The sequence below is a fragment of the Hemitrygon akajei genome, chromosome 17 (genome assembly GCF_048418815.1).
Source record: "Hemitrygon akajei chromosome 17, sHemAka1.3, whole genome shotgun sequence".
Lineage (NCBI taxonomy): Eukaryota > Metazoa > Chordata > Chondrichthyes > Myliobatiformes > Dasyatidae > Hemitrygon > Hemitrygon akajei.
Window position 1 is genome coordinate 29,006,294 of NC_133140.1, and position 27,544 is coordinate 29,033,837.

At 45.3% G+C, this 27,544-nt stretch overlaps 1 protein-coding gene across 2 annotated transcripts in view; it reads left to right on the forward strand.

Annotated features, from left to right (window-relative positions):
* nlrc5 (NLR family, CARD domain containing 5) overlaps positions 1-25,312 on the forward strand; it is a 219,569-nt gene extending 194,257 nt beyond the window's left edge. For both annotated transcript variants that reach the window (XM_073069838.1, XM_073069837.1), the window contains exons 50-53: positions 3,924-4,007; positions 9,260-9,343; positions 15,970-16,053; positions 24,969-25,312. In XM_073069838.1, the coding sequence (XP_072925939.1) occupies positions 3,924-4,007; positions 9,260-9,343; positions 15,970-16,053; positions 24,969-25,065 (349 nt within the window). In that variant the 3' untranslated portion in view covers positions 25,066-25,312. The remainder of the gene's footprint in view (positions 1-3,923; positions 4,008-9,259; positions 9,344-15,969; positions 16,054-24,968) is intronic.
* The last annotated feature ends 2,232 nt before the right edge of the window (positions 25,313-27,544 follow it).

Consider the following 27,544-nt stretch of genomic DNA (forward strand, 5'->3'; position numbering starts at 1 on the left):
TACATAACCACTGTGTGACTCTACTTAAATATAGTGCAATAATATACAGTATTCACACAGCAAATTCTGGAAAAATTATAGCTCTTTCACTACAAATCTGAGGGACTGTGCCAGTTGAAAATTTCAACAGTGAAATATTTAACACAAAATATTAGTAATTAATAAATTTGAAAATGTCAGGGTTAAGATGCCTGTCATGCTTCAGTGACTGACAAAGTTGGCTGCATCAGAAACCTGTGGTTCAAGATTCTATGTATAGGCGTGAGGAGAAAGAGACAGGCTGACCCCACTGAATAGAGTACCGAGAGACCGCGCTCATAGTCCATGTCATTCTTCAAAGAATCATTTAACCCAAGTCCTTGTCTGCCAGCACATCTGGACATGAGAAATGCCTTAGCATTAATTCAATGAAGAGCAATCAACAACACCACCAAATTATTAGTCATCTGTGGGAGTTCACTGGGCCTGGCTGAGTTGCCGAGCTTCCTCCAATAGGAACATGACTGCAATTTATAAGTATATCATTGGTCATTAAGCACTTTAGAATGTGCTGAGATAGTGAAGGGTGCCTCGGGAATCCAGAGTAACACACACAAAATGCTACAGCAACACAGAAGTTACATCAGGACTGGAAAGGAGCACCACCTCCTTTCTCCTTCTCCCATCATCTGCTCTCCTTTCCTATCAGATATCTTCTTCGGCATTTTACCTTTTCCACTCGTCACTTCCCAGCTTCTCACTTCATTTCTTTTCCTCCCCACAACTTATCTTCCCCCTCAACTGGCTTCACCTATCACCTGCCAGCTTACACTCCAACCCCTCCCCTCACCTTCTTACTCTGGCTTCTCCAATCCTAATGAAAGGTCTTGGCCTGAAACAGCTCCATAAATGCTGCCTGACCTGTTGAGTTTCTCCAGCAGTCAGTCTGACTTCAGTGGTGGGCAAGCTTTGGAGAAGATCCTGAGAGACAGGATTTATGAGCATTTGGAGAGACATAATCTGAATAGGGATAGTCAGCATGGCTTTGTCAAGGGCAGGTCATGCCTTATGAGCCTGATTGAATTCTTTGAGGATGTAACAAAACACATTGATGAAGGTAGAGCAGTAGATGTAGTGTATATGGATTTCAGCGAGGCATTTGATAAGGTTCCCCATGCAAGGCTCAATCAAAAAGTAATAAGGCATGGGATCCAAGGAGACCTTGCTTTGTGGATCCAGAATTGGCTTGCCCACAGAAGGCAAAGAGTGGTTATAGACGGGTCATATTGTGCATGAAGGTCGGTGACCAATGGTGTGCCTCAGGGATCTGTTCTGGGACCCTTGCTGTTTGTGATTTTTATAAATGACTTGGATGAGGAAGTAGAAGGATGGGTTAGTAAGTTTGCTGATGACACAAAAGTTGGGGGTGTTCTGGATAGTCTGGAGGGTTGTCAGAGGTTATAGCAGGACATCGATAGGATACAGATCTGGGCTGAGAAGTGGCAGATGGTGTTCAACCCAGATAAGTGTGAGGTGGTTTATTTCAGTAGGTCAAATTTGAAGACAGAATATTATATTAATGGTAATTCTCTTGGCAGTGTGGAGGATCAGCAAGATCTTAGGATCCAGGTCTATAGGACACTCAAAACTGCTGCACAGTTTGAAAGTGTTGTTAAGAAGGCATATGGTGTGTTAGCCTTCTTCAACTGTCGGATTGAGTTCAAGATCCGTGAGGTAATGTTACAGCTATGTAAGACCTTGGTTAGACTCCACTTGGAGTACTGTGTTCAGTTCTGGTCACCTCACTACAGGGAGGATGTGGATACTATAGGGAGAGTGCAGAGGAGATTTGCAGGGATTTTGCCTGGATTGGGGAACGTACTTTATGAGAATAGGTTGAGTGAACTTGGCCTTTTCTCCTTGGAGTGACGAAGGATGAGAGGTGACCTGACAGAAGTGTATATGATGATGAGAGGCATTGATCGTGTGGATAGCCAGAGGCTTTTTCCCAGGGCTGAAATGACTGACACAAGGGGATAGTTTTAAGGTGCTTGGAAATAGGTACCGAGGGGATGTCGGGGTAAGTTTTTCACTCAGAGAGCGGTGAGTGCATGGAATGCACTGCTGGCGATGGTGGTGGAGGTGGACGCAATCGGGTCTTTTAAGAGACACTTAGGTAGGACATGGAGCTTAGAAGAATAGAGGGCTACGTGCTATGGAAATTCTAGGCAGTTTCTAGAGTAGGTTTCATGGTCAGCACAACATTGTGGGCCGAAGGGCCTGTAATGTGCTGCAGATTTTCTATGTTTCCAGCATCTTTTGTGCGTTGCTGTGGATTTCCAGCATTTGTAGAATCCCTTGTGCCGCAGAAATACACTTCATTCTTTCATTGAAGTCACGACACAGCTGGGCCATGATCTGGTTAAATGGCTGCCCAGTTTGAAAGAGCTGAATAGCCAATATCTTTTTTCCACTAGAGCACAAATTAATCTTGCAGTAACAATAACAGAGCAAGGCATGTTAGGAACAATAACATCTTGTGCAAAGCACTGAATGAGTTCTTTGCTGATGTGGTAACCATTGAACTAAATTGAGCTTCACGAGCAGACTATTTCTGGCTAACCACTTCCCTCTACCATTTACACCCAATCCCTAGTATCTTCTTCCAGATGAGCTCCTCAGAAGCTACCTGACTGAAGTTAGAAGAGTTTATTCTTGAAACAGGATGTGGTGAGCCCCAGATTACTTGTCTGTTTTCACACAGACTGTTATTTTGAGCCAGGTTGCTGTGAAACCCTGTTCCTCCTCTATTGAGATGGGAGAGAGAGTAAATGGGAGCATAGCCTACTTCTCAGTTGGTGGCTCCCTAACCGGTTAGCTCATTAGGAGCATTTCACTAGGAAGATCAATCGCCAAAGCTGCGTGTGGAAAAAGGCAGTTTTCAATTTGTCAAAATCTGCTTTGGCACTCGGGCTGATTATCTGGAGGCAGCCAATGGGTCCTCAATGAAAGTTACAGAAAGCGAGCTCTCATTGGAGAATTGGAGGGTCCAATGCTGAATTCTTGGATCTTATCTCACATACTACAGGATATTGGTGCGATAACTGTCCTATATAATTGCAAGTAGGAATTTTTTGTTGTGTTAGTCTGGTCTCTTGGAGAAATGGCTACATTGGGATTCATTCCCTTTCTGTACCAGTTGCTGAATCTGCGAATAAGAAATTACTTACAGGATAAATCATCTCAACCTACTGAATCAGGAAGATACAGCAGTTTCCAACTGAAAACCCAATAAGGGACATGGAATAGGGGGGAAAAGCCATAGTTTTTTCTCTTTCTATTTCATTCCCTAGTAGTCCTCACAAAAATCAAGACTCGAGTTAAAGTGCACTTAATGTGAAACATATGCTAATATATGATCAAAAGTATTAAAAGCAATTAGCAGTAGATTGTTTTTAAAGTTTTATTAATGCACATTTGTTGCGCTGGGATTCAAAAGGGTTTTTAGTATTCCCAACTCCCTGTGTGACAGATGGTTAAGTGTCCTTTTCTACTTTAATGCAAGTAAGACCTATGTTCCGGTCTGTGTTTAGCTAGGTATTATTGAATTAGGTGATTGTAGAGGTCACTTACCAGCCGACGGCAGAGAGGGTAAGGATTATCAGCCTTGCTTGCCTGCTCTTGAAGACTAAGGTGGGAAATAGACTGAGGTGAGGAAGGCTATCACAACCTGCTGATTTTTGGATTGTTAAGAGTCACACCTGAAGAACATTTGCTCAGGAAATGTAACAAGGTGGTTGGGTAGTGACAAAGGTGAAGATTTGAGCAATGATAAGAGAACCTAGAGAACATGCTCCCTCTCCCAAAGGAGAAACCAGAATCCATTGTCAGGCCTTGCTTTCTGGGCACTGGGAAATACTGATGTGTGTATTCTTCTCTTCCAGCCTTCAGCTGAACAGGATAGATAACAGCATGGCTAAAGAGCTTGCAGCCGGCCTTCTATCCTGTCCCACTATTGAGGAAGTCATGTAAGTGTTAAACTTCTGAAATACCAAGTGCCTGCTGGCAGCTGCATATATAAATTAAAGTGAAGCTTAGGCTTAATACAATGGTCATGGTCTTAATCAATAATATCAAGCTGGCCCCTACTTTTAGAGTTAATCGCAGAAAGGATTGGTTTAGCGGAATCTGCCCAGCCACTCACTCTCCTCAATAAACAGATGTATGTTCACAATTTTAACTTCTGTTTAGAATGAACCTTTGAGTGTCACTAAAAATACCAAGAAGCTTCCTCTGCTCTCTGAGCCTGAAGGTGGGGCAAACAACACGGTTCAGCTCACTGACGCAGGAGCGTGAACATCCGGTTTTCATGAGCAAAGTCACTGACTTCAAAGATGTTCATACAGTATGCAAGGCTGCTTCACAATACACGTGACAATAATAATGTACAGCTCACCCTGTCCTGCATTTCTCCAGCCAAACTGACAAACTTATCCTACGTTCCCCTTCTAGGGATCTTTATGCAGACGTACATCTCCCATGCAGACTGTAAGAGATAGGAGCAGAATTAAGCCATTCGGCCCATGGACACTGCTTTGCCATTTGATCACGGCTGATTTACTAATCTCTCCCTAACAGTCATGCACGAGCAGACAGATTCCAGTCTCCGCCCAACTAACAGGAGACACCCGCCACTCGTTCCTAGCCTTCAGCTACCTCGTTGTCTTGTGTTAAGCATCTGTTCTCTTTATTCTGTGGGCCCTCGTGCTATTTTGCAGTTTACTAGTGAAATATTGTTTGCTGCTAAAGTGTCTCTGCTCTGCTTTTGGGTCAAGTCTCCTCTACACTTCCCGATAGGATGAGTGAACCAATGGTTGACCCAGCAGAGTATGCTAGGCTGAAGGAAGTTATCTGTCACCAGGAGCACACGATCCTGAAGCAGCAGGAGCCGGTCACCACCTGCTCACCCCTCTCAACCAACTCTCCAGCTCAACACAGTCAAAGCTCCAAACTCGGATTCCAGTGCTCAAATACTTCGACGGATCCCCGACCCGATGCCACAGCTTCCTGTTCCAGTGTGTCTTACACTTGGAGCCTCAGCCAGCGCTCTGCGTTACAGACTGAGCTAAAATTGCCTTCGTCGTGCCTCTCTTGACTGGGTGAGCCCTGGTCTGGGCCACCGCTAACTGGGATGATAAAACCACCATTTGCAATAAACATGAAGGTTTTACAGCTGAGATCCGGGAAGTGGATCGGATACTTCACCTGCGTCAAGGCCATTGTTGGGTTACACTGTAGAATTCAGGGCCCTGGCAGTGGTGTTCGGCTGGAATGCAGAAATACTGCTAGCCCATTACCATCGCAGCCTCTCGGAGTGCTTGAAAGATGAGCTATCCACCCGGGAGATGCCCACTGACCTCGAAAACCTCTAAAGCCCCCCTGGATTAGCAAGTGTCTTATGGAACGGCCCTCCAGATCCCCAGTTCCATTCCCAGAAGCATTTCAAGCTGCAGCACCCTCATCACCAACAGCTCCAGAACCCAGGCAGGTAGGGAGAGCTCCCTTTACTCAGCCCCTCCCTCCCCAAGAGCGTGAGGCATCGGTGGAGAAACAGCCTGTGTGCTTCCTGTGGAGCAGCCGATCATCCACACATCAAATTCCCACTGTGTCCAGGAAAATGGCGCCACTGCGTAGAGACGAGGGGCCTGCTATCTGGTAAGCTCCCCTGGCTTCTTGTTCCAGCACCATTGCCCTGCCTCTCTCTCCTTGTCCTCCTCCACCCGCCAATGGCTTTACACACACAGTAGGCTCTGTGGGTTCCAGTGCAGCAAGCAACTTTCTGGACTGGACTCTGTGTGTGCAGCTTGGACTCCCAAATGAGCCTGTTCCTCACCCCTTCTCCGTCATGGCCATTGCTGGCCACGCCATGGGTCAGAGCACCCACATGAGCACCAGGGAGCACCGCGTGTCCCTCCTTACCGGCTCGCCCAGAACTCCACTCCTGACCCTCGCTTTGCCTGGTCATCCGGATCACGGCCGAGTGGGGGACCTCCTGCCTGCAACCTCGGCTGACTCAATCCCGTAACTCCAAGGAAACGGAGGGAACTTTTGACCTCATCAAACTCCCGCAGCAATGCCTTAATCGTTCATTAAAAGGGAGGCCAGCACACTGACAGACCACACAAATGTGCCTTCAAACTCCTCCCAGGCACCACCCTCCCCGCAGGTCTCTCCCCTCCTGAGACCCAACCCATCCCAGATGCGTACAACATGGCTTCATTCGAGTGCCCCGGTCCCCAGCTGATGAAGGGTTCACTTTCATCAAACACAAAGCGAACCACATTTTCAAGAAACTTTACGGCTGCTCCCATCCTCCGCCATCTGAATCCCTCCAGACCTTCTCGTGGCAGAGGCGGACACATCTGACATGGGTGCTGGGGCCATCCTCTCTCAACAAGGACCAGAGAAGAAGACCCACCCCTGTGCCGACTCTGCATAAAGCCATTATGGAGTGGGAGACAGGGAGCTGCTCGCCTTTAAATGGTGGAATGGAGACATCATCTGACTGACCACTGGAACCTCATATCCATTCAACATACTTGCCATCAGACTCGCTTCGCCCGCTTCTTCAAGCAATTCACCTTCATCTCCTACCGACCCAGATCCTAGAACACAAAGACAGACGCCCTGTCACACCAATACAACCCAACTGAAGTGGAGATCGACGCTCAGCCCATTGTTCCATCTGTCCAGATCCTCGCCACGGTCGTCTGAGACCCGGAGAACCAGATCCGCCGGGCTCTGACAACTGCCTGGCCATGCGCTCGGAAGCAGTCCAGTGAGCTCACTCCTCGTCCCTCTCCAGCCACACAGCGGACCCTGGATTTTCTGTGACACTGGTCCTAGTGGATCATAGATGTATGTAAATTAATTTCTGCCTGCCTTCAACGTGCACAGTCTCACTCCTCCAACCAGCGGCCCTCTGGGCTCCTGCGGCTGGCTCCGGACCCCACCTCACCATTCATTTCATCACGGGTTTGCCACCTTCCAATGGGGCCACAGTGATCATAACAGCAGCCAATTGGTTCTCCAAGGCGGCCACTTCATTGCTCTTCTCGAACTCTGTCAGCCGCTGGGACAGCAGACCGGATTCTCCAACATGTAGTTTGCCACCATTGCTTCTCCCAGGATGTTGTGTTGGACCGGAACCCGCGATTTCTCTCCTGCTTCCGGCAAGCTGCGTCTCCTTTCTCCACTCCTCAGTGAGTTTGCCCTCTTCCTGACTGTCCATTGGTCTGCAGATGATAGCCAATCAGCAAGTGGAGAGGGTTCTGTGACACTTTGATGTCTCAAGTCCTTCAACATAGAAGAAGTCCAAACTGTCCCACAATCTACGCACTTTCCTGGCCCTTTGAAGTGCTTCATGGCTTCCAACTCTCACTGTTCTCTGTGGAAGAGCCAGAGGTGGAGGTCCCATCCGCCAGCACCTGGTTCGCTGATGCCAAGATACTTAGAAGAAGGCACAGAGAGCCAAACTAGCTGCCAACTGTGCCTACTGCCTCCAAGCTAACCGCCTGGGTGCCCAGCTAGATGACTGCAGCCTGGGTACTGTGTCCGGTTGTCCGCCCGACATCTGCCTCTGTGCTCCAGCTCCCGTAAGCTCGTTCATTGGTCCCATCACAACAACACGACCACTTACCATCTCCAGCAGCGTCCCTCATTCCTACCTTGCACGTGTCCTGCACCAAACCCGTTTTCCATGGACAACCCACCTGAGACTGCACCTCTCAAACCAAGGATGGTGGAAGGTGGTCCAGTGTACACAGTTCGCCAGATGATGGAGTCATGGCGTCGTGGATCGGGTGTGCAGCAGCTGGCTGACTGGGAAGGGTAAGGCCCTGAGAAAAAAGTATTGGGTGCCATCCAGTTCCATCCTGGATCCATCGCTCATTGGAAAAATTCCACCGCATCCATCCGGATTACCCTGGGCCGTCAGGAGCCTGCCGTAGGAGGGGGGAGTGATCCTATCAGGCCTGCACAGGGAGGCACCTCCCAGTCTCCACCCAGCTAACATGAGTCACCTGCCACTAATTTCCAAATCATCACCGGCAGCCTATTGAAACCCAGCTCACATCCACAATATTTGTTCACTCACTCGAACCAGCCAGCCTCAACCAGTTGTTCCTAGCCTTCAGTCTCCTTGTTGCCTTCTTGTGTTAAGTATCTGTTCTCTCTTATTTTGTGACCCCCGGTGGTTTGTTGCTTTGCAGTTGACTGGTAAAATATTGTGTACTGCTAAATCGTCTCTGTTGCTTTTGGGTCAAGCCTCCACATTTCTCAACCCCATTCTCCAGCCTTCTCCCTGGAATCTTTGATGCCTTTACCAATCAAGAATCTAAATATACCCACAGCCATCAGTGGCAATAAGTTCCTCAGATTCACTATCCTCTGGTGAAAGAAATCCCTCCTTATTTCTGTTCTAAAGGGACATCCTTCTATTCTGAGGCTGTGGCCTTTGAAATATGGAGTCCTAGACTCCCCCACCATATGACACATCCTCTCTATGTCCACTCTATCTAGGCCTTTCGAAATTCAGTGAAATTCCCCCACCCCATTCTTCTGAATTCCAGTGAGTACAGGCCCAGAGCCATCAAGTGCTCATCATACATTAACCCTATCATTCCCAGGATAATTCTCATAAGTCTCCTCTGGACCCTCTCCGATACCAACTCATCCTTTCTTAGACAAGGGGCCCACAACTGCTCACGGACTGATGCTTGGTTTTATCTTTTTGACTAGTGGACATGACACAGCACCCCATATTTTTGTTCAAATATTATTTATGTGAGGGACGTAGATACCATAGAATCATACAGTATCAAAGCAGGTTCTCCAGCCCATCGGGTTTGCACTGACGATCAGACCTTTACACTACTTCCTTTTTTAAGCCCATCTCCCTACTGGAGCTACTTTAAGTCCTTCCAGTTGTCCCCAGGTGTAGCCCACCTTGTATGGCTTTGAGGTGAACACCCTTCCTCTCCTAGGGATGAGGTCTTTGGAGCTTCTATTGGTGTTTCTGCCACTTTGGGTATTGACGGGGTGGGATTGCTAGCCCCACGTGGACATCACCAGAGCCGCCTTCTACCTGGGACAGAGTTAGAAGTTCCAAATCCATTGCTGGGAGAAAGCCCACTGCCCCGCGAGCCTTTGGCATACCCTGAGGAAAGATGCTGATGAAAATTCTGAACGGGCCTTTTTGTTTCCCTGCTCTTCCTTGCAGCTTGTCCTGGAATAACATCAGCGACGAGGGGACAGCGTGGTTGGCTGAAGTACTACCCAGAATGCAGAGCTTAAGGAAACTTGAGTGAGTACAGTTTGAGTGAGGCAGAAAATGTCAGTGTGCCTCTAGATTGGCTCTGGAGAGGTCTTAACATTGCACAGCGGTGGTCACATGGTAATGAACAATGACGTGCAGGGCAGAGACCATCTTCATGCATTAATTAGGTAGCACTAATTTAGAAGCCAAACATCTCCCCTGGCAGATACAGGGCCCAGCCAGTTTGCCCAATAGCTACTGAGGATTCGAAATCTCATGGCATTATACTAAATATAAAAATATGATAGTTTTCCTTCTGCGGTTGTACTGGATTATGTAAGATATCTGGTGCAGAAACCAGCCATTTGGCACAGCCAGTCCATTCTGGAATTAATGCTCTACTTGAGCCACCTTTTGACTTTACTCATCTAAATCCTTCACTGTCACCTTCAGCCTAATGTGCTTGGCCAATCTTCCACTGGCTTGAAACATTCCCTGTGGGAACGAGTTCCACATCACTCACCATTCACTGGGTAGTGCCTGTTCCTTCTGAACTTGCTATTGGACTTCATGGCTGTGTAGTTGCATCCTTCTCTATAGGTCCTCTTCATCCACCCCATCAACCTGTCTGTTAGGCTATCCCTCAGCCTTCTTTAAATGAAAAGAGAACCAGTTTTCTCATCGTTTCCTGATAACCTACACCCATGCTTTCTGATACTACCCTTGAGAATCTTCTCTGTATTCATTTCAATGCCTTCATGAATCCTTTTTACAATATGATGACCAAAACTGTACACAGACATTCCAAAAGTAGTCTAACCAAGGTTTGGGCTTACTGTAATTTCCATACTTTTCAATTTGATCCTTCTAGAAATAAACCTTGCTGCTTGCTTTGCTTCCCCTGTGCCCATGCTCACCCACGTTGCCACATTAACTTACTGGCATACTTGTCCACTGAGACCTCATTGTTCCTCAGCCCCACCTCTACTGATACTATTTTTCATAGTTGGTGCTATATAAATCCAGACTCCTTTTTAAAATATGGTATCTGCAGATTGAAGTGTATGTAGAGATGAACAAATATATCTTGTGCGCTCTGTCAACCATGGGTTTATGACTATTGATATAGTTTTATCGGAGCCCCCGTATATCTGAAGTCAGAGTAACTGTTCGGCTACAATGCCCACATGTTCCTGTAGGTGGCAGTGTGTAGGCAGTGAGCTGAGAAATTTCCAATTTGAGCCGGATCGTTCTGGCTACTGCGTGGAGTTCTGATGGGAACTGGCGATCTTGAGTTTGTCCAAAACTTCCGAGCACAGCTATTGGATTTGAAACATGGGGCAGAGCCCAGTTTTACTCTATTATTTTGGGGAATCACCTGTCCGGGCCAGTATCTTTTAGTTTCAACAGAGATTATAGGCTAAAGTTTTAAGAGGCAAATTTGTTTTAAACTATTTCACGTCATTAAGATTTAGAGTTTCAGAATCTTTTTATTTTTTTAATTATTTATTTAAACTTCAAGATTTTTAAGTGCCCCTCAATGTTAAAGACATTGAATAGCTACAGAACTCTATTATAGCTTTTGAAGCCTGCTAAGTCACACTCCTAGAGTGCTACAACACTGAACCAGACAGTTAATAGAAACATAAAAAATAGGTGCAGGAGTAGGCCATTCGGCCCTTCGAGCCTGCACCGCCATTCAGTATGATCATGGCTGATCATCCAACTCAGAACCCTGTACCTGCCTTCTCTCCATACCCCCTGATCCTTTTAGCCACAAGGGCCATATCTAACTTCCTCTTAAATATAGCCAATGAACCGGCCTCAACTGTTTCCTGTGGCAGATAATTCCACAGATTCACCACTCTCTGTGTGAAGAAGTTTTTCTTCATCTCAGTCCTAAAAGGCTTCCCCTTTATCCTTAAACTGTGACCCCTTGTTCTGGACTTCCCCAACATCGGGAACAATCTTCCTGCATCTAGCCTGTCCAATCCCTTTAGAATTTTATACGTTTCAATAAGATCCCCCCTCAATCTTCTAAATTCTAGTGAGTATAAGCCTAGTCGATCCAGTCCTTCTTCATATGAAAGTCCTGCCATCCCAGGAATCAATCTGGTGAACCTTCTTTGTACTCCCTCAATGGCAAGAATGTCTTTCCTTAGATTAGGGGACCAAAACTGCACACAATATTCTAGGTGCGGTCTCACCAAGGCCTTGTGCAACTGCAGTAGAACCTCCCTGCTCCTGTACTCAAATCCTTTTGCTATGAATGCCAACATACCATTTGCCTTTTTCACTGCCTGCTGTACCTGCATGCCCACTTTCAATGACTGGTGTACAACGACACCCAGGTCTCGTTGCATCTCCCCTTTTCCTAATCGGCCACCATTCAGATAATAATCTGTTTTCCTGTTCTTGCAACCAAAGTTTGGTCCCTCTGGTTCATGGGATCTCATCTTCTATCTAGTCCCAACTACCTGTACCCAGTCCATAACCCTCCATATCCATATAACCTATAAAACATAAAATCTTCTTCGAAATGTTACAATTGTGTCCACATCTATCACTTCTGCTGTCAGCTCATTCCACCCTCTGAGTGAAGAAGTTCCCTCTCAGGTTCCTCTTATATATTTCACCTTTCACCTTAAGTTCCATTCCCAACTTGGTGGTACAAGCTGTTAGGGACATTTTGGAGACAGAGTTTTGTGCAGAATGGGTGCTAGGTTCTCTTGTGTCCAGCATTGAGAAGATTGTGCCACAAGATCCAGACAGAATCCAGGCATGGGCAGATTACTGGCCTTCATTGCCACAAGTGCCAGACAATGACCAGCTCCAACAAGAAAGAACTTAACCACCTATCCTCGACGCTCAGTGTGGCCCTACCACTGCTGAGTCATCCATTGTCGAATGACCAGCCACTTAAGTATAAGAACAGATCTCGGAGGCAGAGATCCTGTGACAGATGAATCGTCCTTCTGCCTTTCCATCACGGACATGGCAGAGATTATGTGTGTGCAAAAACACTCACCATCTTCCTTGGTGAGTGCATCTCTCAGGGAAGCTGAACACCACCAGGATGACAGATCAACTTTATTCATCGTAATCGTTTGCATGTATAAAGAATTTACTTCGGTGTGTTAGTGTGACGTGCAACAAAAACATTTAACAATGACAAAGAACTATATAAAAATAAAGTTAAAAGTTAAAGTGCTGATTTGGAATAAAATGTGCATAAATGCCAACGTATTTACAAAGTAAAGGCCATTATAACAGTAGTTTAAAGGGTTTTCAGTGTGGTGCAGTGATGGGGGTAATGGATGGGTGTGGCTAACTAGAATAGATTATGGGGGAGGAAGCTTTTAAGATGACTTGATTTTTTTTAGTAGCCCTATTTCAGTTTCCGGAAGGGAGCTTTTAGAAACGGCGGTTTACAGAGGGCGGTGTCAGCGAGGACTTTCCTGCCTGCTTCTTTATCCTGGATGCATACCCGCCACGAGTGCGTGGACAACATTAAGCAGCTGGATTAATTGGCACTTCCTCCACCACTGACACTTGTCTGCAGTGTGTACTGGCTGCAAGATGGCTGGTAGTTACCCACCCAGGCCACTCCGTCAGACTTGCCAAACCTTTGAGCGTACCTCCCCCACCACCACCAATAAGCAGAAGGTGTGTGGGAATAACATGGCCTGCTGATTCCCTTCCAAGCTGCACCCATTCGAGTGTGGAAGTGTACCTGTAATTGTGTGATGTTCTACAATACACAATAAAATATCCTCCCTGTCCCAGCTCCGTAACTACCTCGTGGGCCATTCCTTTTAAATAACTAGGGCAATCCCAAGGACTCTAGCAGCCCTCCGAGCCAAGCTAGCAAGCGTACCGAGTTTACTTGTTTATTTTTGTGAGCATCTTCATTGGATTGCAAAGTTCAAAGTAAAATTTATTACCAGGGTACATACACGTCACCATCTACAACCCTGAGATCCTCCTTCCTGCGGCATCCTTAGCAAATCTAGAGAACCGTAACTGTAAACAGGATCAATGAACAACAAATGCAAATAGAAACAAATAGCAGTAAATAATGAGTATGAAATAAAATGACATGGAAAAAGCCTGAAATAACAAGATAAAGAGCCTTTAAAGTGACACCAGAAGTAGAATGAGTGTAGTCATCCCCTTTTGTTCAAGAGCCTGATGGTTGAGAGGTAGTGACTGTTCCTGAACCTGGTGGTGCGAGTCCTGAGGCTCCTGTGCCTCCTTCCTGATGGCAGCAGTGAGAAAAGAGCATGACCTGGTGGTGGGGATCTCTGATGATGGATGCTGCTTTCCCGCAGCAGTGCTTCGTATAAATTTGCCTCATGTATGTATTGCCTCAATATTATTAGATGCTCATGGACCGTCTGTAAACATTGGTGCTTATGTCCCACCACAAGGAATCCCCAGATAGGGAGCAACTACTGTCAGTCAGTCCCAATGCATGCAGACAGACCACCCCACCTGTTTTCCAACTCTGATTCCCAGTGTAATCAAAGCTATTCAGTCACACTCTGCCCTGCAGAGATTTCTATCATCTAGATCTATTTCCAGCTTCTCAGGAAGCTAAGAACCTGAAAATAATTAAAAATGCCATATGCACTTCAAACTGATTGCCTGATGAATGGAGATTTGATATTGCAGCCGTGGGAAGTGTTGCCGAGATTTTTACCTCTCGCTATTTGTGTTCTGCTCGAGAGATGTTCCGAGAAACCATTCAGTGTGAGCTCTGTCACAGGGCGGATATGTGCATTTGATGGGATTTTTTCCAGGTGAGCTGGGTCTAATAAGACCCAAAGGCTGCATTCTGGAGATAGCAGCTACATTAACCATGCAGACTTAGAGTAAAGGTGATTGCTACATTTATGTAACTTCAAAGTATTAAATTAATTCAAAGGAAGACTGAGATGTGAGTCTAACTTTGTGTTTACTTTAAGCACACATGTGGTAACGTGATGATGTAGGTAATTCACGTTTTTTGCATATAAGCTGTAATGAATTATTTAAACAAGCAAGAATACTTAATCAACCAAGATATGACTCAAAAATTAAATTCAGCTGTTGGAACGACATGCTCAGAACCTGAAAGAGGAGTTGCTGTAGTCTGGTGATGCAGGTTCTGAATCAGATTCAGGTTCACCTGTACGATGAAAGGCCTTGTTTGCGGTAACTGCCAGCACACCCAGGGACGAGCCACACTTTCCGATGCCAACACTGCGTGTCCACAGTACTTGGAGAACACAAGAAGCAATCAAACAGCAAAACAAGCCCCCACCCACCCCAGGACTGGCCATCTTCGGCCTCCAGTCGCCAGAGGACGCGAGGACTCATGGACACCAGGCTTTGACTGCCAGAGATTTGCAGATTTAGGGACCAGCCATCGAGCCTTGTTGAGGATGTTCTCCCAAAGCTCCCTGTTGGATGTGACTGGGACCAACCCTCACAGCCTTCCAGCAAGCTTCTTCCGCTCTACAAATAGTGGTGAAGGCAACATTCTCTTACCTCTCTGTGCATCCATGAAGAAGCTGGGTGTCCAATAGATCAAAGGGACTGCTGCATTAAGAAAGAAGGCCAATGAATGAGGAGACAAGAAAAAATTCGGTATAGGGGTACACCCACAGGAAGCGAAACAGGGACCGCAGCCAAGAGAACCACAAAGAGCCCAGTTCCTTTATTTCCTGATCCAGTTGAACCTTGAGCATAAGGTTCATAATGCATCATAATGCATATGTTCATAAGAACATAATGCATCCTTGAGCCTGAATGAGTCTGACAAGGACTCGGAGTATATCACGTTCTCCTGCAAGCGTTGCGTAGAACATAGAACTGTACCACATTGTACAAGCCCTGTTGCCCACAATGTTCTGCCAGCCTTTTAACCTGCTCCATGATCAGTCTAACCCCTTTCGCCTTCTTAGCCCTGCATTCTTCAGCCATCCATCTTCCTATCCAAGAGTCTCATTTTTTTATTAAAGTAAAATGTATTCATTGTAAAAATGATTTACAAAATTAAGCTGAGCAATGGCTTTTCATTCTTCCATGTATAGTCAATGATTTCATTACTGCTCCGTTACATTCCTTAAAACCAGTCAGACTGTTGGCACTGATGAGACCCCCTTGGGCGGTACACTACTACAATAATTGAGTCCCTAATATATCTGCCTTTACTCCGTGCACTTACCATTCTCTGAGTCAAAAACATTCCTCCACCAATCCCCCGATACTTCCTCCAATCACCTTAAAACATATGAACTATTACACGTACATAGAACAAATTATATGTGGGTTTAAGCTTTTAGTATATCCTGAAAAATTATTGGTGTGATGAACTGGAAGGCACAACCCATGTTTAATTCCATAGCCTTTTGATTGAGGTGTTGATAGTGAATTTATTCATGCCTTAATCCTTTGAGCAAATTTCCAGTTGGTTATCAGCTTGTTCAAGTACAACAGTCCATCCTGTTAATCAGTATGAACGGTGTTTTGAATGTTTATTATCCAAGTACGTTCCCTACGGATTTTGTCGAGTTACACATCCTCCTCTGCTACCTTCAAAGCCTTTCTTGTGTTCAGCATGTATTTGGCCTCAGCTGCTGGGCCGACATGAACAGTATAGTCTGTAACATTCTGCTCTTCTTCTGCAGCCTGGAAGGAAACAAAATCACATCTGCAGGAGCAGAGAAATTGGCTGCCAGCCTTAGGCAGTGCTCTTCCATAGAAGTCATTCGGTAAGTGTCAGAGCGGAAGCTTAGGTCACTCCTGCACCGGGGCTGATGTAGCCATGAGCGTTCCATTGATTAAGTATGATGTTGTGATCTTGTAATGCAGGTTACGTTCCCATCTCAGTTGAATTAAAGTATTCCATCCATAAATGGAATTTCAGTTTCCATGAGTTAAAGCTATTTCTGTCATATTTTCCATTTCTACTGTTTCTGTTCACCAGGGTGGTAGGTGAGTTTTTATTGAATCATATTTATTATTTATTGAGATACAATGTGATTTAGGCCCTTCCATGCCTTCAAGCCACACCACCCAGAAATTCCCTGATGTAACCCTAGCCTAATCGCGGGACAATTTACTATGACCAATTAACCTACCAACCAGTACGTCTTTGGTCTGTGGGAGGAAACCCACATGAACACAGGGAAAATGAACAACTCTTAATAGGCAGTAGCAGGGATTGAGCCCGGGTCACGGGTACTGTAAATCGTTCTGCTAACCACTACGCTGCCGTGCCACCTGTTTGTATTCCTATTTGTTATTGTTCTCTGAGAATACAACTGTGGGTACTGACATTTCCTGTGTGTGTGCATTCTGTGCACACTCAGTGTGTACGCACCTGTGGCTGTGTGAAACCACGTCAGCCTGTTCGAAGGTACCAGCGTGAACCTGGACCTGCCTGTACCTTTGCCCCACACAAGAAACAGAATCAGGAGCAGACCATCTGATCCCTGATACCTGCTCCATCATGGAGTACGATCGTGGTACACCCAAGGTCACTGGGCCCCAAACCCGAGACATCACATGGAGTGAAATTGCTCCTCACCCCTTATCACTGGTCACTAGAATAGGAAGAAGACTAGACCCTTGAGTCTATTGCACCGTTCAGCCAGATTGAGACCGACTCTTGAGGAAACAAAGATGAAGGCTGAATGGAAGTGGCAGTCCCGTGGAGCTGATGATTTTGGGTGATGCAAGTAGCAAATGTAAGAAGGGCAGAAGCCCTTCTGTCCGTAAACTGACCCTATATACACAATCCTGATGAAGGGTCTCGGCCCAAAACGCCCTTCTATAAATGCTACCTGGCCTGCTGAGTTTCCCCAGCATTTTGTGTGTGCTGTTTGGATTTCCTGCATCCACAGATTTTCCCGTGTTTGTGGTTTATACAGTGTGCTTACTGTACCTTTGATCCATATGCTGCCTGAATTCGAGAGCGTGTCTCCCGAGGACAGGTTGAACGAGCTGGAGCTTTTCTCTTTGGAGTGAAGGAGGGTGAGGGAAGGTTTGATAGAGCTGAACAATATGATAAGAGGCATAGATGGAATGGATAGCCAAGGGAGAAATGGCTGAGGTGAAGGGGTGTAAGCATAATTTTAAGATGATTAGAGGGAAGTATAGGGGGGATGTCAGAGGGAGGATCTTTCCGTAGGGAATAGTAGGTGAATGGTCACAGGTGGTGGTAAAGGCATGTCCATTAGGGATGTTTAAAAGCATTGTACGAAGGGTGATTGATAAGTTTGTGGCCTAAGGTAGAAGGGGATGAGTTATACAGCTCTCGTTACATGCACGTGCAGTTCAACTCTTTGAGTGATTATGCAGAAAGTTTTAATTTAATAACTCATTAGTTAGTAACTTATCAGGGGTGATTGATAATTTTATGGCCTAAGGTACAAGGAGATGAGTTATTAACTTCAAACTTTCTGCATAATCACTCAAAGAGTTGAGCTGCATGTGCATGTAACGAGAGCTGTATAACTCATCTCCTTCTACCTTAGGCCACAAACTTATCAACCACCCCTGCTGTGGACACTTTCTGGAGGTCCAAGATCCCTATGCTCCACGACCGCTGGACTAAGTGTGTAAATGTAGGAGGGGACTATGTTGAAAAATAAATGTGCTAGATTTTCTAAAATTGATTCCTTCTACCTTAGGCCACGAACATATCAATCACCCTTCATAGGTAGGCACATGGATAATAGAAAACTGGAGGGAGAAGGGAAGGGTTAGATTGATCTTAGAATAGGTTAAAAGAGTAAGCACAGCATTGTGGGCTGAAGGGCCTGTACTGTGCTGTAGTGTTCTATATTCTATATAACTTGTCTAAAAATCACTAAGATTCTTCTGATAAGATCCACCAGTTCAGCCCAGGCAGTGGATTGGACCTTGAACCATCGCAGTCAGAACAACTCAGGAGTCATTCACAATGAGATTTGTATTTCTATTGCACATTTCACAGCTTTGGCTGTTTGAAAGCTGCATCTAATGCAGTGTGGTCAGTGATGCAACAGAGGAGAGCCAGCTTCACCGCCCCCCCCCCCCTCCCCATGACAATCTGGCCAGATCAATGCTTGGAGGGGATTCTTTTGCTCAGGGTTAAGAATTGTGGAGGGCGCTGAGGGAGGTAACACCATGGGGCCATCCACTTCCATATAAACAGGTGAGGTGGATCCTTCATTGAACATTTTCTTGAGAAGGCAAAGGCCTATAACTGAGATTGTATGCTTCCTTTGTGGTCCAATGTCAACGAAATTTAAATTGCAAACTGGGGTCTTTTGTTCTAGATCCCTCAGCATTGAGCACAGCATCCCCATTCCAGAATACAGTGGTGTCCAACCATGTGGCTGAGTAACTGGTGCAGGGGGCAGGGCTTCAGATTTCTGGATTATTGGGATCTCTTCTGGAGAAGGTATGACCTGTACAAGAGACAGGTTACACCTGAACCTGGGGGGCGGGGGGGCGGTGACCAATAGGCAGATTTGCCAGTTCTTGAGGAAGGTATGAGCTAATTTGGTATGAGCAGGGTAACCAGAGTAATAGAGCTGAGGATGAAGCAGATTCAGTGTGTAGTGAGACCATCAGGAAGGACAGGCAGATAAAAGAGCAAAATTGGAGTCAGTGAGATGAGTTGCAGTGTAACATATGGATAAAATTGAAAAGAGTGACAAATACAGGACTGAAATTGTTGTATTTGAATGCACACGGTATAAGGAATAAGTTGGATGATCTTGTAGCACTGTTACAGATTGGCAGGTATGATGATGTGGCCACTCTTGAGTCATGGCTGAAAGAAGATTAGAGTAGGGAACTTAACATCCAAGGATACATGTTGTATCGAAAGCACTGGCAGGTAGGCAGAGGGCTGGAGCAGTTCTGTTGATTTGAAAAATGAATTCACATCCTTAGAGGTGACACAGGATGAGAAGATGTAGAGAAACTGCAAGGATGAAAAGACTGATGGAAGTTATATACGGGTTTCCGAACAGCAGCCAGGATGTGGGGTACAAATTACAACAGGAGATTCAAAAGGCATGTCAAAAAGACAATTTTACAAAAATCATGGGGGATTTTCAATATGCTGGTAGATCGGGAAGATCAGGTTGTTGCTGGATCCCAAGAGAGGGAGCTTGTAGAATGCCAACAAAGTGACTTTCTGGAGCAGCTTGTGGTTATTCTAGATTGGGTATTGTGTAATGAACTAGATTTGTTTACAGAGCTTACAGTAAAGTAATGCTTAGGAGACAGTGATCCTAATATGATAGACTTCACCCTGTTATTTGAGAGGGGATGCTGAAGTCAGATGTATCAGTATTACAGTGGAGTAAATATGAAAGAGGAACTGGCCAAAGTTGATTGGAAGGGAACACTAGCAGGGATGATAGCAGAACAACAATGGGTGGAGTTTCTAAAAGCAATTCAAAAGGCACAGGATAGAAACATCCCAAAGAGGAAGTATTCTAAAGACAGGATGATGCAACTGTGGCTGACAAGGGAAGTCAAAGTCAACAACAAAAGAGAGGGCATATAATAGAGCAAAAATTAGTGGGAAGGTAAAAGGTTTAAAAAACCAGCAGAAGGCAACCAGACAAAAGCCATAAGGAGGAAGAAGATGAAATATGAAAGTAAGCTAGCCAATAATACAAAAAAAAATTTCAGATATAGAAAGAGTAAAAGAGAGGAGAGAGTAGATATTGGATCACTGGAAAATGATGCTGAAGAGGCAACTATTGAGGACAAGGAAATTGATGCAAAATACTTAATTAATTTGCTTGCCATTTGTCTCCACTGTGGGAGCCACCAACAGTATGCCGGAAGTTCAAAAGTGTCAGGGGCAGAAGAGAGTGCAGTTGCTATTACTGGGGAGATGATGCTTAGGAAACTATAAGGTCTGAAGTTTGGAAAGTCACTTGGACCAGGTGGACAACACCATAGGGTTCTGAAAGAAGTAGCTGAAGAGATTGTGGAGGCATTAGTGATGATCTTTCAAGAATCACTAGATACTGGCACAGTTCCAGAGGAATGGAAAATTGTGAATGTCACTTGACTCTTCAAGGAGGAAGGAAGGCAGAAAAAAAGGAAATTATAGGCTAATTAGCCTGATCTCAGTGGTTGGAAGTATGGTGGAGTCATCTGTGGGGTTCTTGGAGGCACATGATAAAACAGGCTAAAGTCAGCATGGATTCCTTAAGGGAAAATCTTGCCTGACAAATCCGCTGGAATTCTTTAAAGAAATACCAGGAAAAATAGACAAAGGAGTCACAGGACTTTGTTCACTTGATTTTCAGAAGATCTTTGACAAGGTGCCTCACATGAGGCTGCTTTACAAGTTAAGAGCCCACGGTATTACAGGAAAGATACTAGCTTGGATAGAGCATTGGCTGATTGGCAGGAGGCAAATAGTGGGAATAAAGGGAGCATTTTCTGGTTGGCTGCTGGTGACTATTGGTGTTCTGCAGGGGTTAGTGTTGGGACTGCTTCTTTTTACTTTATATGTTAATAATTTGGATGAGTGAAATGATGGCTTTGTGCACAATATGAAGATAAGTGGAGGGGCAGACAGTGTTGAGGAAGCAGGAGACTGCAGAAGGACTCGGATAGATTAGGACAACGGGCAGAGAAGTGACAGATGGAATACAGTGTTGGGAAGGTCATGTTCGGTCATGACCTTGGTAGAAGGAATAAAAGTGTAGACTATTTTCTAAACAGGGAGAAAATTCCAAAATCCAGTGTGCAAAGGGACTTGGGAGTCCTTGTGCAGGATTCCCTAAAGATCATCTTGCATGCAATGGTGTAGAAGGCAAATGCAATGTTACCATTCATTTCAAGAGGACTACAATATAAAATCAAGAATGCAATGCTTTATAAGACACTGGTGAAGCCTCACTTGGAGTATTGTGAGCAGTTTTGGGCCTCTTATCTAAGAAAGTTTGTGCTGATATTGGAGAGGGTTCAGAGGAGGTTCACGAGAATGATTCTGGGAATGAAAGGTGTATCATGTGAGGAGCGTTTGATGATTCTGGGCCTGTAGTCACTAGAATTTAGAAAGATGTCAGAGGATCTCATTGAAAGCTATTGAGTGTTAAAAGGCCTAGGTAGAGCAGGTGTGGAGAGGATGTTCCTATAATGGAAGAGTCTAAGACCAGAGGGCGCAGCCTCACAATAGAGGGACATCCGTCTAGAACTGAGATGAGGAATTTCTTTAGTCAGAGGGTGGTGAATCTGTGGACCACGGGCAGCTGTGGAGGCCAGCTCATTGGGTGTATTTAAGGCAGAGGTTGATAGTTTGTTGATTGGGTTACAGGAAGGAGGTAGGGAAAAGGATGAGCCATGATGAAATGGTGGAGCAGACATAATGGGCCAAATGGCCTAATTCTGCTCCCATGTCTTATGCGCAATTCAAAATTTATTATTCTTTTTGTTACACTGTTTGTTTAATTTAGTAATTTTAAGTCTTTGCAGTATTCTGCTGGTGCAAGACAACACAATTCATCCCTTTAAGTCTCTGATAATAAGTCTGATTCCGATTGTGATTGTGAGCAGACTCCACTTCTTGCACTTCCATTCCCTGTTTGCGTGGGATGAAGATCATACTGGGTAAAGGCTTCCACTGCACCCACATCAGCTCTCCAAACCGAATCTGGGATCCCAATTCAGGCTCTCAGTTATATTCAACACCTACACCACTAATTGACCATCCCACTGACCACTACCTCCCCGTGCCAACTCCAGCCTCAGCTAATTTTGTTGGCCACTCTGCTTATCAAACCAAAGCCTCTGCAGTGCAGCATGCACTCAGTACTGCACGCGTGTGGCATCTCGTACACGTGTGGCATCTCGCACTCCCATGGCATCTCACACTCCTGTGGCATCTCACACTCCTGTGCCCAAGTGTCTGCAGTGGGACTTGAACTTGTACTCTGCTGTCCAATGGTGAGAGTCTGAATCTGCTGCACCTGAGTGTGACCTGACTCCACTACATTGCACAATGCATTTAATCTTTGGAGTGGCCTAATCTAGTAGCAGCTAACGAACTTATGATGTCCCTTTAGAACAGGGATGAGGAGGAATGTCTTTAGCCAGGAGGTGGTGAATCTGTGGAATTCAATGCCACAGGTAACTGTGGTAGCCAAGTCATTGAGTATATTTAAAGCGGAGGTTGATAGGTTCTTAAGTAGTAAAAGGTTACAGGGAGAAGATGGGAGAATGGAGTTGAGAGTGATAATCTATCAGCCTTTGATCAAATGGTTGAGCTGACTCTATGGGCCAAGTGACCTAATTCTGCTTCTACGTTTTATGGACATTACAGACAAAAATTAGAAATAAGGGGCTGCAGTTTTTGTTTGGAGATTTCCAGTGTGGACTGTTTCATGAACATCTGACGTGAGATACTCCGGTTTGCTCATAATCCTGTTTTAGCAACAAGACCGTCTTCAGTCTGTCAATTTGGGGCACCAGTGAGTATCTACATGATTGCAGGCAATCTTCCAGAGGCATCAGCTGTCGCCAGGAAAATGCGTGCAGTTTCCACACAGTGAAATAAACATTACACAAAACTAGTCACAGTCAGCAGCAAGAGAGAAAAAAATTAAACTGCTTAAAGAGGCCATTCAGCCTATTGTGTCCTGACGAAGGGTCTCGGCCCAAAACGTCGACAGCGCTTCTCCCTATAGATGCTGCCTGGCCTGCTGTGTTCCACCAGCATTTTGTGTGTGTTGTTGTTTGAATTTCCAGCATCTGCAGATTTCCTCGTGTTTATTGTGTCTATACTAGGTTTTTGAGAGAGCTGTCAAATGTCCCATTCCAAGCTAATTGAACCAGATATTTTTAAGAGAGCTATCCAGTCAGTCCTATTCCAAGCCTTTTTCATGTCTGAATTTAATCAGTTTTCCTTTGTGAACCATTCCTCCAACTGTTCAGGTAGTGCATTGGAAGGCAGTACAACTCACAGCGTGATGACAGTGCGATCGTTCAGCTGGTAGAGCCACTGTCTCATGACGCCAAAGACCCAGGGTCAATCCTAGCTCTGGGAGCTTCTAGTGTGGAGTTTTCATGTTCTGTCTGTGACCAGATGGGTTACATCCAGGCACTGACTTCCATCCACGCTCCCAATGCCTGCTGGTTAGTAGGTTAATTCGCCACCCTAGTATGTGGATTAATGTTAGAGTACAGGATAAGTTAATCAGGAAGTGGGGAGAGAAAAGAAAATGGGATTGGTGTAGGATTGGCGTAAATGGGTGGTTGACTGGGCCAAAGGGTGTGTTTCCATGCTGTGGTCCTTTCCCAACCTGTGACCAGTCCTCCTGCCGGAGCAAGCTGCCTCCCTCTAATGACTCTGATGAGTGCACGTTTCGGCATCAGAGAGGCAGTCCTCTTCTTCCACAGTGCAAACCAACAGAACAGAACGGAACTAAACGGTGAAAAATACAAACTACTGGAAGATCCCAGTGAGTTGAAACTAGCATCTTTGAAGGCAAAGGGGTAGTGAATGTTTCACATCAAGACCCGGTCCTGCCTCCTCAGATGCTGCCTGATCTGCTGAGTTCTTGCCACAGTTTGACTTGTTTTTTTTTTTGTTTTCTCCAGCTTACAGCAGCTACACACTCTTGTCTCCAGTAGATCTGAGATGTGGTACAAACAGACTGGAGTTAAAAATGAGCTATGATTCCCTCAATAGTGGAAGGCCGAGTGGTCTATTTTGTTTTCTGTTACGGCAGGATGAACCCTGCAGGGCTGCTTCAGGGATCAGTTAGAAACCAGCCACATTATTATGGAGCTACAATCACACAGCCAGAGTGGGGACTGGCAGCCTTTTCCCATTTTTGGAGGGTATATTGGATCAAATGGGTTTTAGCAAAACTCCAGGTCATTTCATGGTCACCATTTGTGACCATTTAATTATTTGAATTTTAAATTGCCCTTAAAACTCACATCTGCAGAACAGTATTTCAGAACTGAACAGCAGTCCCATTGGTTCACCACTCTGCTACTGTATGTCCTGACCCAATTTAACCCAATTTGATTTAACTTCAAAGTTAAGGTCAACATAGAACCTAGAACATTGTAGGTCCTTTGGCCCATGAAAGGGGAAATACCATTGCAAGAAACTCGCTGGGCTGCATAAGACAATCCCATGGGAAACCATAGGGAATGGACAACACAGGACAATAGACAATATGCTTCCTTCAGCCCACCGTGTTGTGCCGACCTTTTAACATACTCCAAGATTAATCTAACCCTTCTTTCCTACATAACTCTCCATTTTTCTTTCATCCATGTTCCTATCTAAGAGGCTCTTAAATGTCCCTAATGTATCAGACTTTACCACCACCCCCTGGGAGTGTGTTCCATGCACCGGCCACTCTCTGTGTAAAAATACTTAGCTCTGACACCCCACCCCCCACCCCATACTTTCCTCCAATCACATTAAAACTGCTTCCCTTCGTATTGGCCATAAGCTTAGTTTTAAGGTTTCTTGATGGTAGCGGTGCCTTACTGGGGGTATTGCTGACCGTAACTGTTCAATCCTTGCATGTCTTCTTCAGTTCGTTTATCAGGAAGCTGAACTGGAATGTGTCAGCTGTTTTGAAATTTACTGCTTTACAGAGCTGCAGGTCATTAACCTAACATTTCTGCCCTGTGCATACAGGTTGTGGAAGAACAACATACCCAAGGACAGAGCACAGAACCTTCAGGAACAGGATTCAAGACTGAATTTCTTCTCGGTTTACAGCAGTTCTCTATAACACTGGGACTTCTTCCAGGGTTAAAGTTCAATCCTTCAAGTGATGATTCCATCCCTGTCCTACCCCACCAGGTTTCTCCTCTCCCTCCCTCAACAATGCTCATACAGTATCAATATAAATATTTTGCACTACTTCAAGTACTTTGATTTCATAATTTTATTATTTATTATTTTATTTTAAGACCTTTTGTAATGTTATCACATTGCTGTTTTTGGAGTTATGTAAATAAAGTTGCTTATTTTGTGAATTTGTCTCTCTTTGTTCTGCACATTCAGTTTTCACATTGTGTCTGTGCAGTGGAATTATTGAGAGATCACTGGTCACTAGATTTTCTCTAAGGATAGATTTTGGAAGCCTGGTCTTTTCGATGATTCAAAGTACATTTATCGAAGTATGTATGCAGTACACAGCTCTGAGATTTGTCCTCCGGCAGGCAGCCACGAAACAAAGAAACACTGTGGAACCCGTTCAAAGAAAGCACCAAGCACACAACACATGAGAAAAAAGAACAAATCACGCAAACAGCAAAGAAAAACCTGCAAATAACTCACAGAATATTGCCTATAATTCACAAAGCCTATAATGCATTGCTGTATTAGGAGGTGTTCTTTCACTCTTCTCCATTTCGTTTGAGGCTCTACCCTCATCCAGTGATGTTATCAAGGCTGATTTGAGGAACAAACCACTGGAATTTAACAAGGCTGATTTCAAGAATAAAGGGGATTAATAATGCTTCAACCCTTTATTAATTACTTATGTCCTTACAAGGAGGACATTTAATTGAGGCATCCGTTGAAATGGTTGTCCTCCATATTAAGCAGCACCTTTGACACTTATTGATGGCAAGTGACAGCTTCTTAATTCAGGCTGATGTCCATCATAAGCACAGGAACATCTGGGCCTGGTGTTACAAAGGGTGGAGAGAACGTTTGCGAAGCTGGTGCATTATGTGAGTGATCCCCGTGGGTACGCGGCTCTTCCAGAGCTGACGGGACACAGAAAGTGCAAAATCCTTTATTATACGAATTAGTGCAAAGCAGCAGTTGTCAAAGATCTTCTCAGGAATATACAACCCTGTGGTGTCCTGTTAAATACATAGCACCAGCCAAGCTGTGTGTACTCTGACATGAATGCACCAGGGCAGCACGGAGAGGGAAAGAGAGGCTCGATGCCTTGGAAGTAAATGAGGCAAATATAACCTTTGAACTGCAAACAGTGGACTGTGTAGAGCTCTTCCATTTTCTGCCCTGTGAATTTAACTGTGGATTGCTCCCGAACATGTTTAACACTAAGTCAGGATGCTGGGGATTGTGGGTGACACCTGAGTCGTGAGTGCTGGCAGCCCGAGTGGGAACTGAGCCGACACTGGCCTGGTGCCAGCCAAGGCAATGCATTCTTTGGATGAGGAGGCTGGCAAAGGAGTAGGAAGCACTCAGCACCTCCCCTTCCAACCTGCCACTATTTAAATGGCATTGGGCTGTTGGCGATTGGGTATGCCGGAGAGAACTGCGGTAAATGGTGGATGTGAGAAGGAAACCTCCCATTGCGACAGGGTTTCAGAGTTCATGCATCTCCGTTCTTTGGCATAAATTGGCACATTGCCCATTGTACCAGTGGATCTTCAAAGCAATGGACAAAGGCAAGTCTCCCGGCCAGGAGGAGGGGGAGAAAGAGGAATGGGTGAAGGATTCCAAAACAAACTCCACCCCCCACCCCTCGCCACTGCTTCAGGAAATGGCTGAGGACAGAACACTCTACTGCAGCAAGGAGTTGTGGACTAAGACCTGACTGTGGCCGGTTGTGCAGGTGTTTTATTGCCAGTATCAAGCTGGAATGGCCTGACGAGAAGACAATTTGAAGTTCAAAGTAAATTTATTATCAAAGTGCGTAAACGTCACTATATATTGCCTTGAGAGCTATTTTCTTGCAGACATTTACAGGAAAAAAAATACAATAGAACTTACAATAAAGAGACAAAGACAACCAATGTGGAAAAGAAACAACACGCACAAAATGGACCAGGTAAATCTGAGGGCGGGGGAAAGGTGGAGGAAGTGGAGGGGCTTCCCTGTCCTCATCTTATTTTTACTTTGGACGTCCAGCCCGGCACACCACCATCCCCCACCAGGAAGGCCTCAAAGCTCTCTTTCTGGACGCCAGACCCAAGCAGTTCCCCTCCACCTCCACTCTCCTCTGCCTAGCAGAACTTCTCTTCACTCTAAATAATTTCTCCTTCGGCTTCTCCCACTTCCTTCAAACAAAAGGTGTAGCCATGGGCACTCACATGGGTCCCAGCTATGCCTGCCTGTTTGTAGAACAGTCTGTGTTCCAAGCCTACACTGGTGACTCTCCCACACTTTTCCTATGCTACATCAACGACTGCATTGGTGCTGCAACCAAGTCAACTTCATCAACTTGGCCTCCAATTTCCACCCTGCCCTCAAATTTACTTGGTCCGTTTCTGACACTTCCCTCCCCT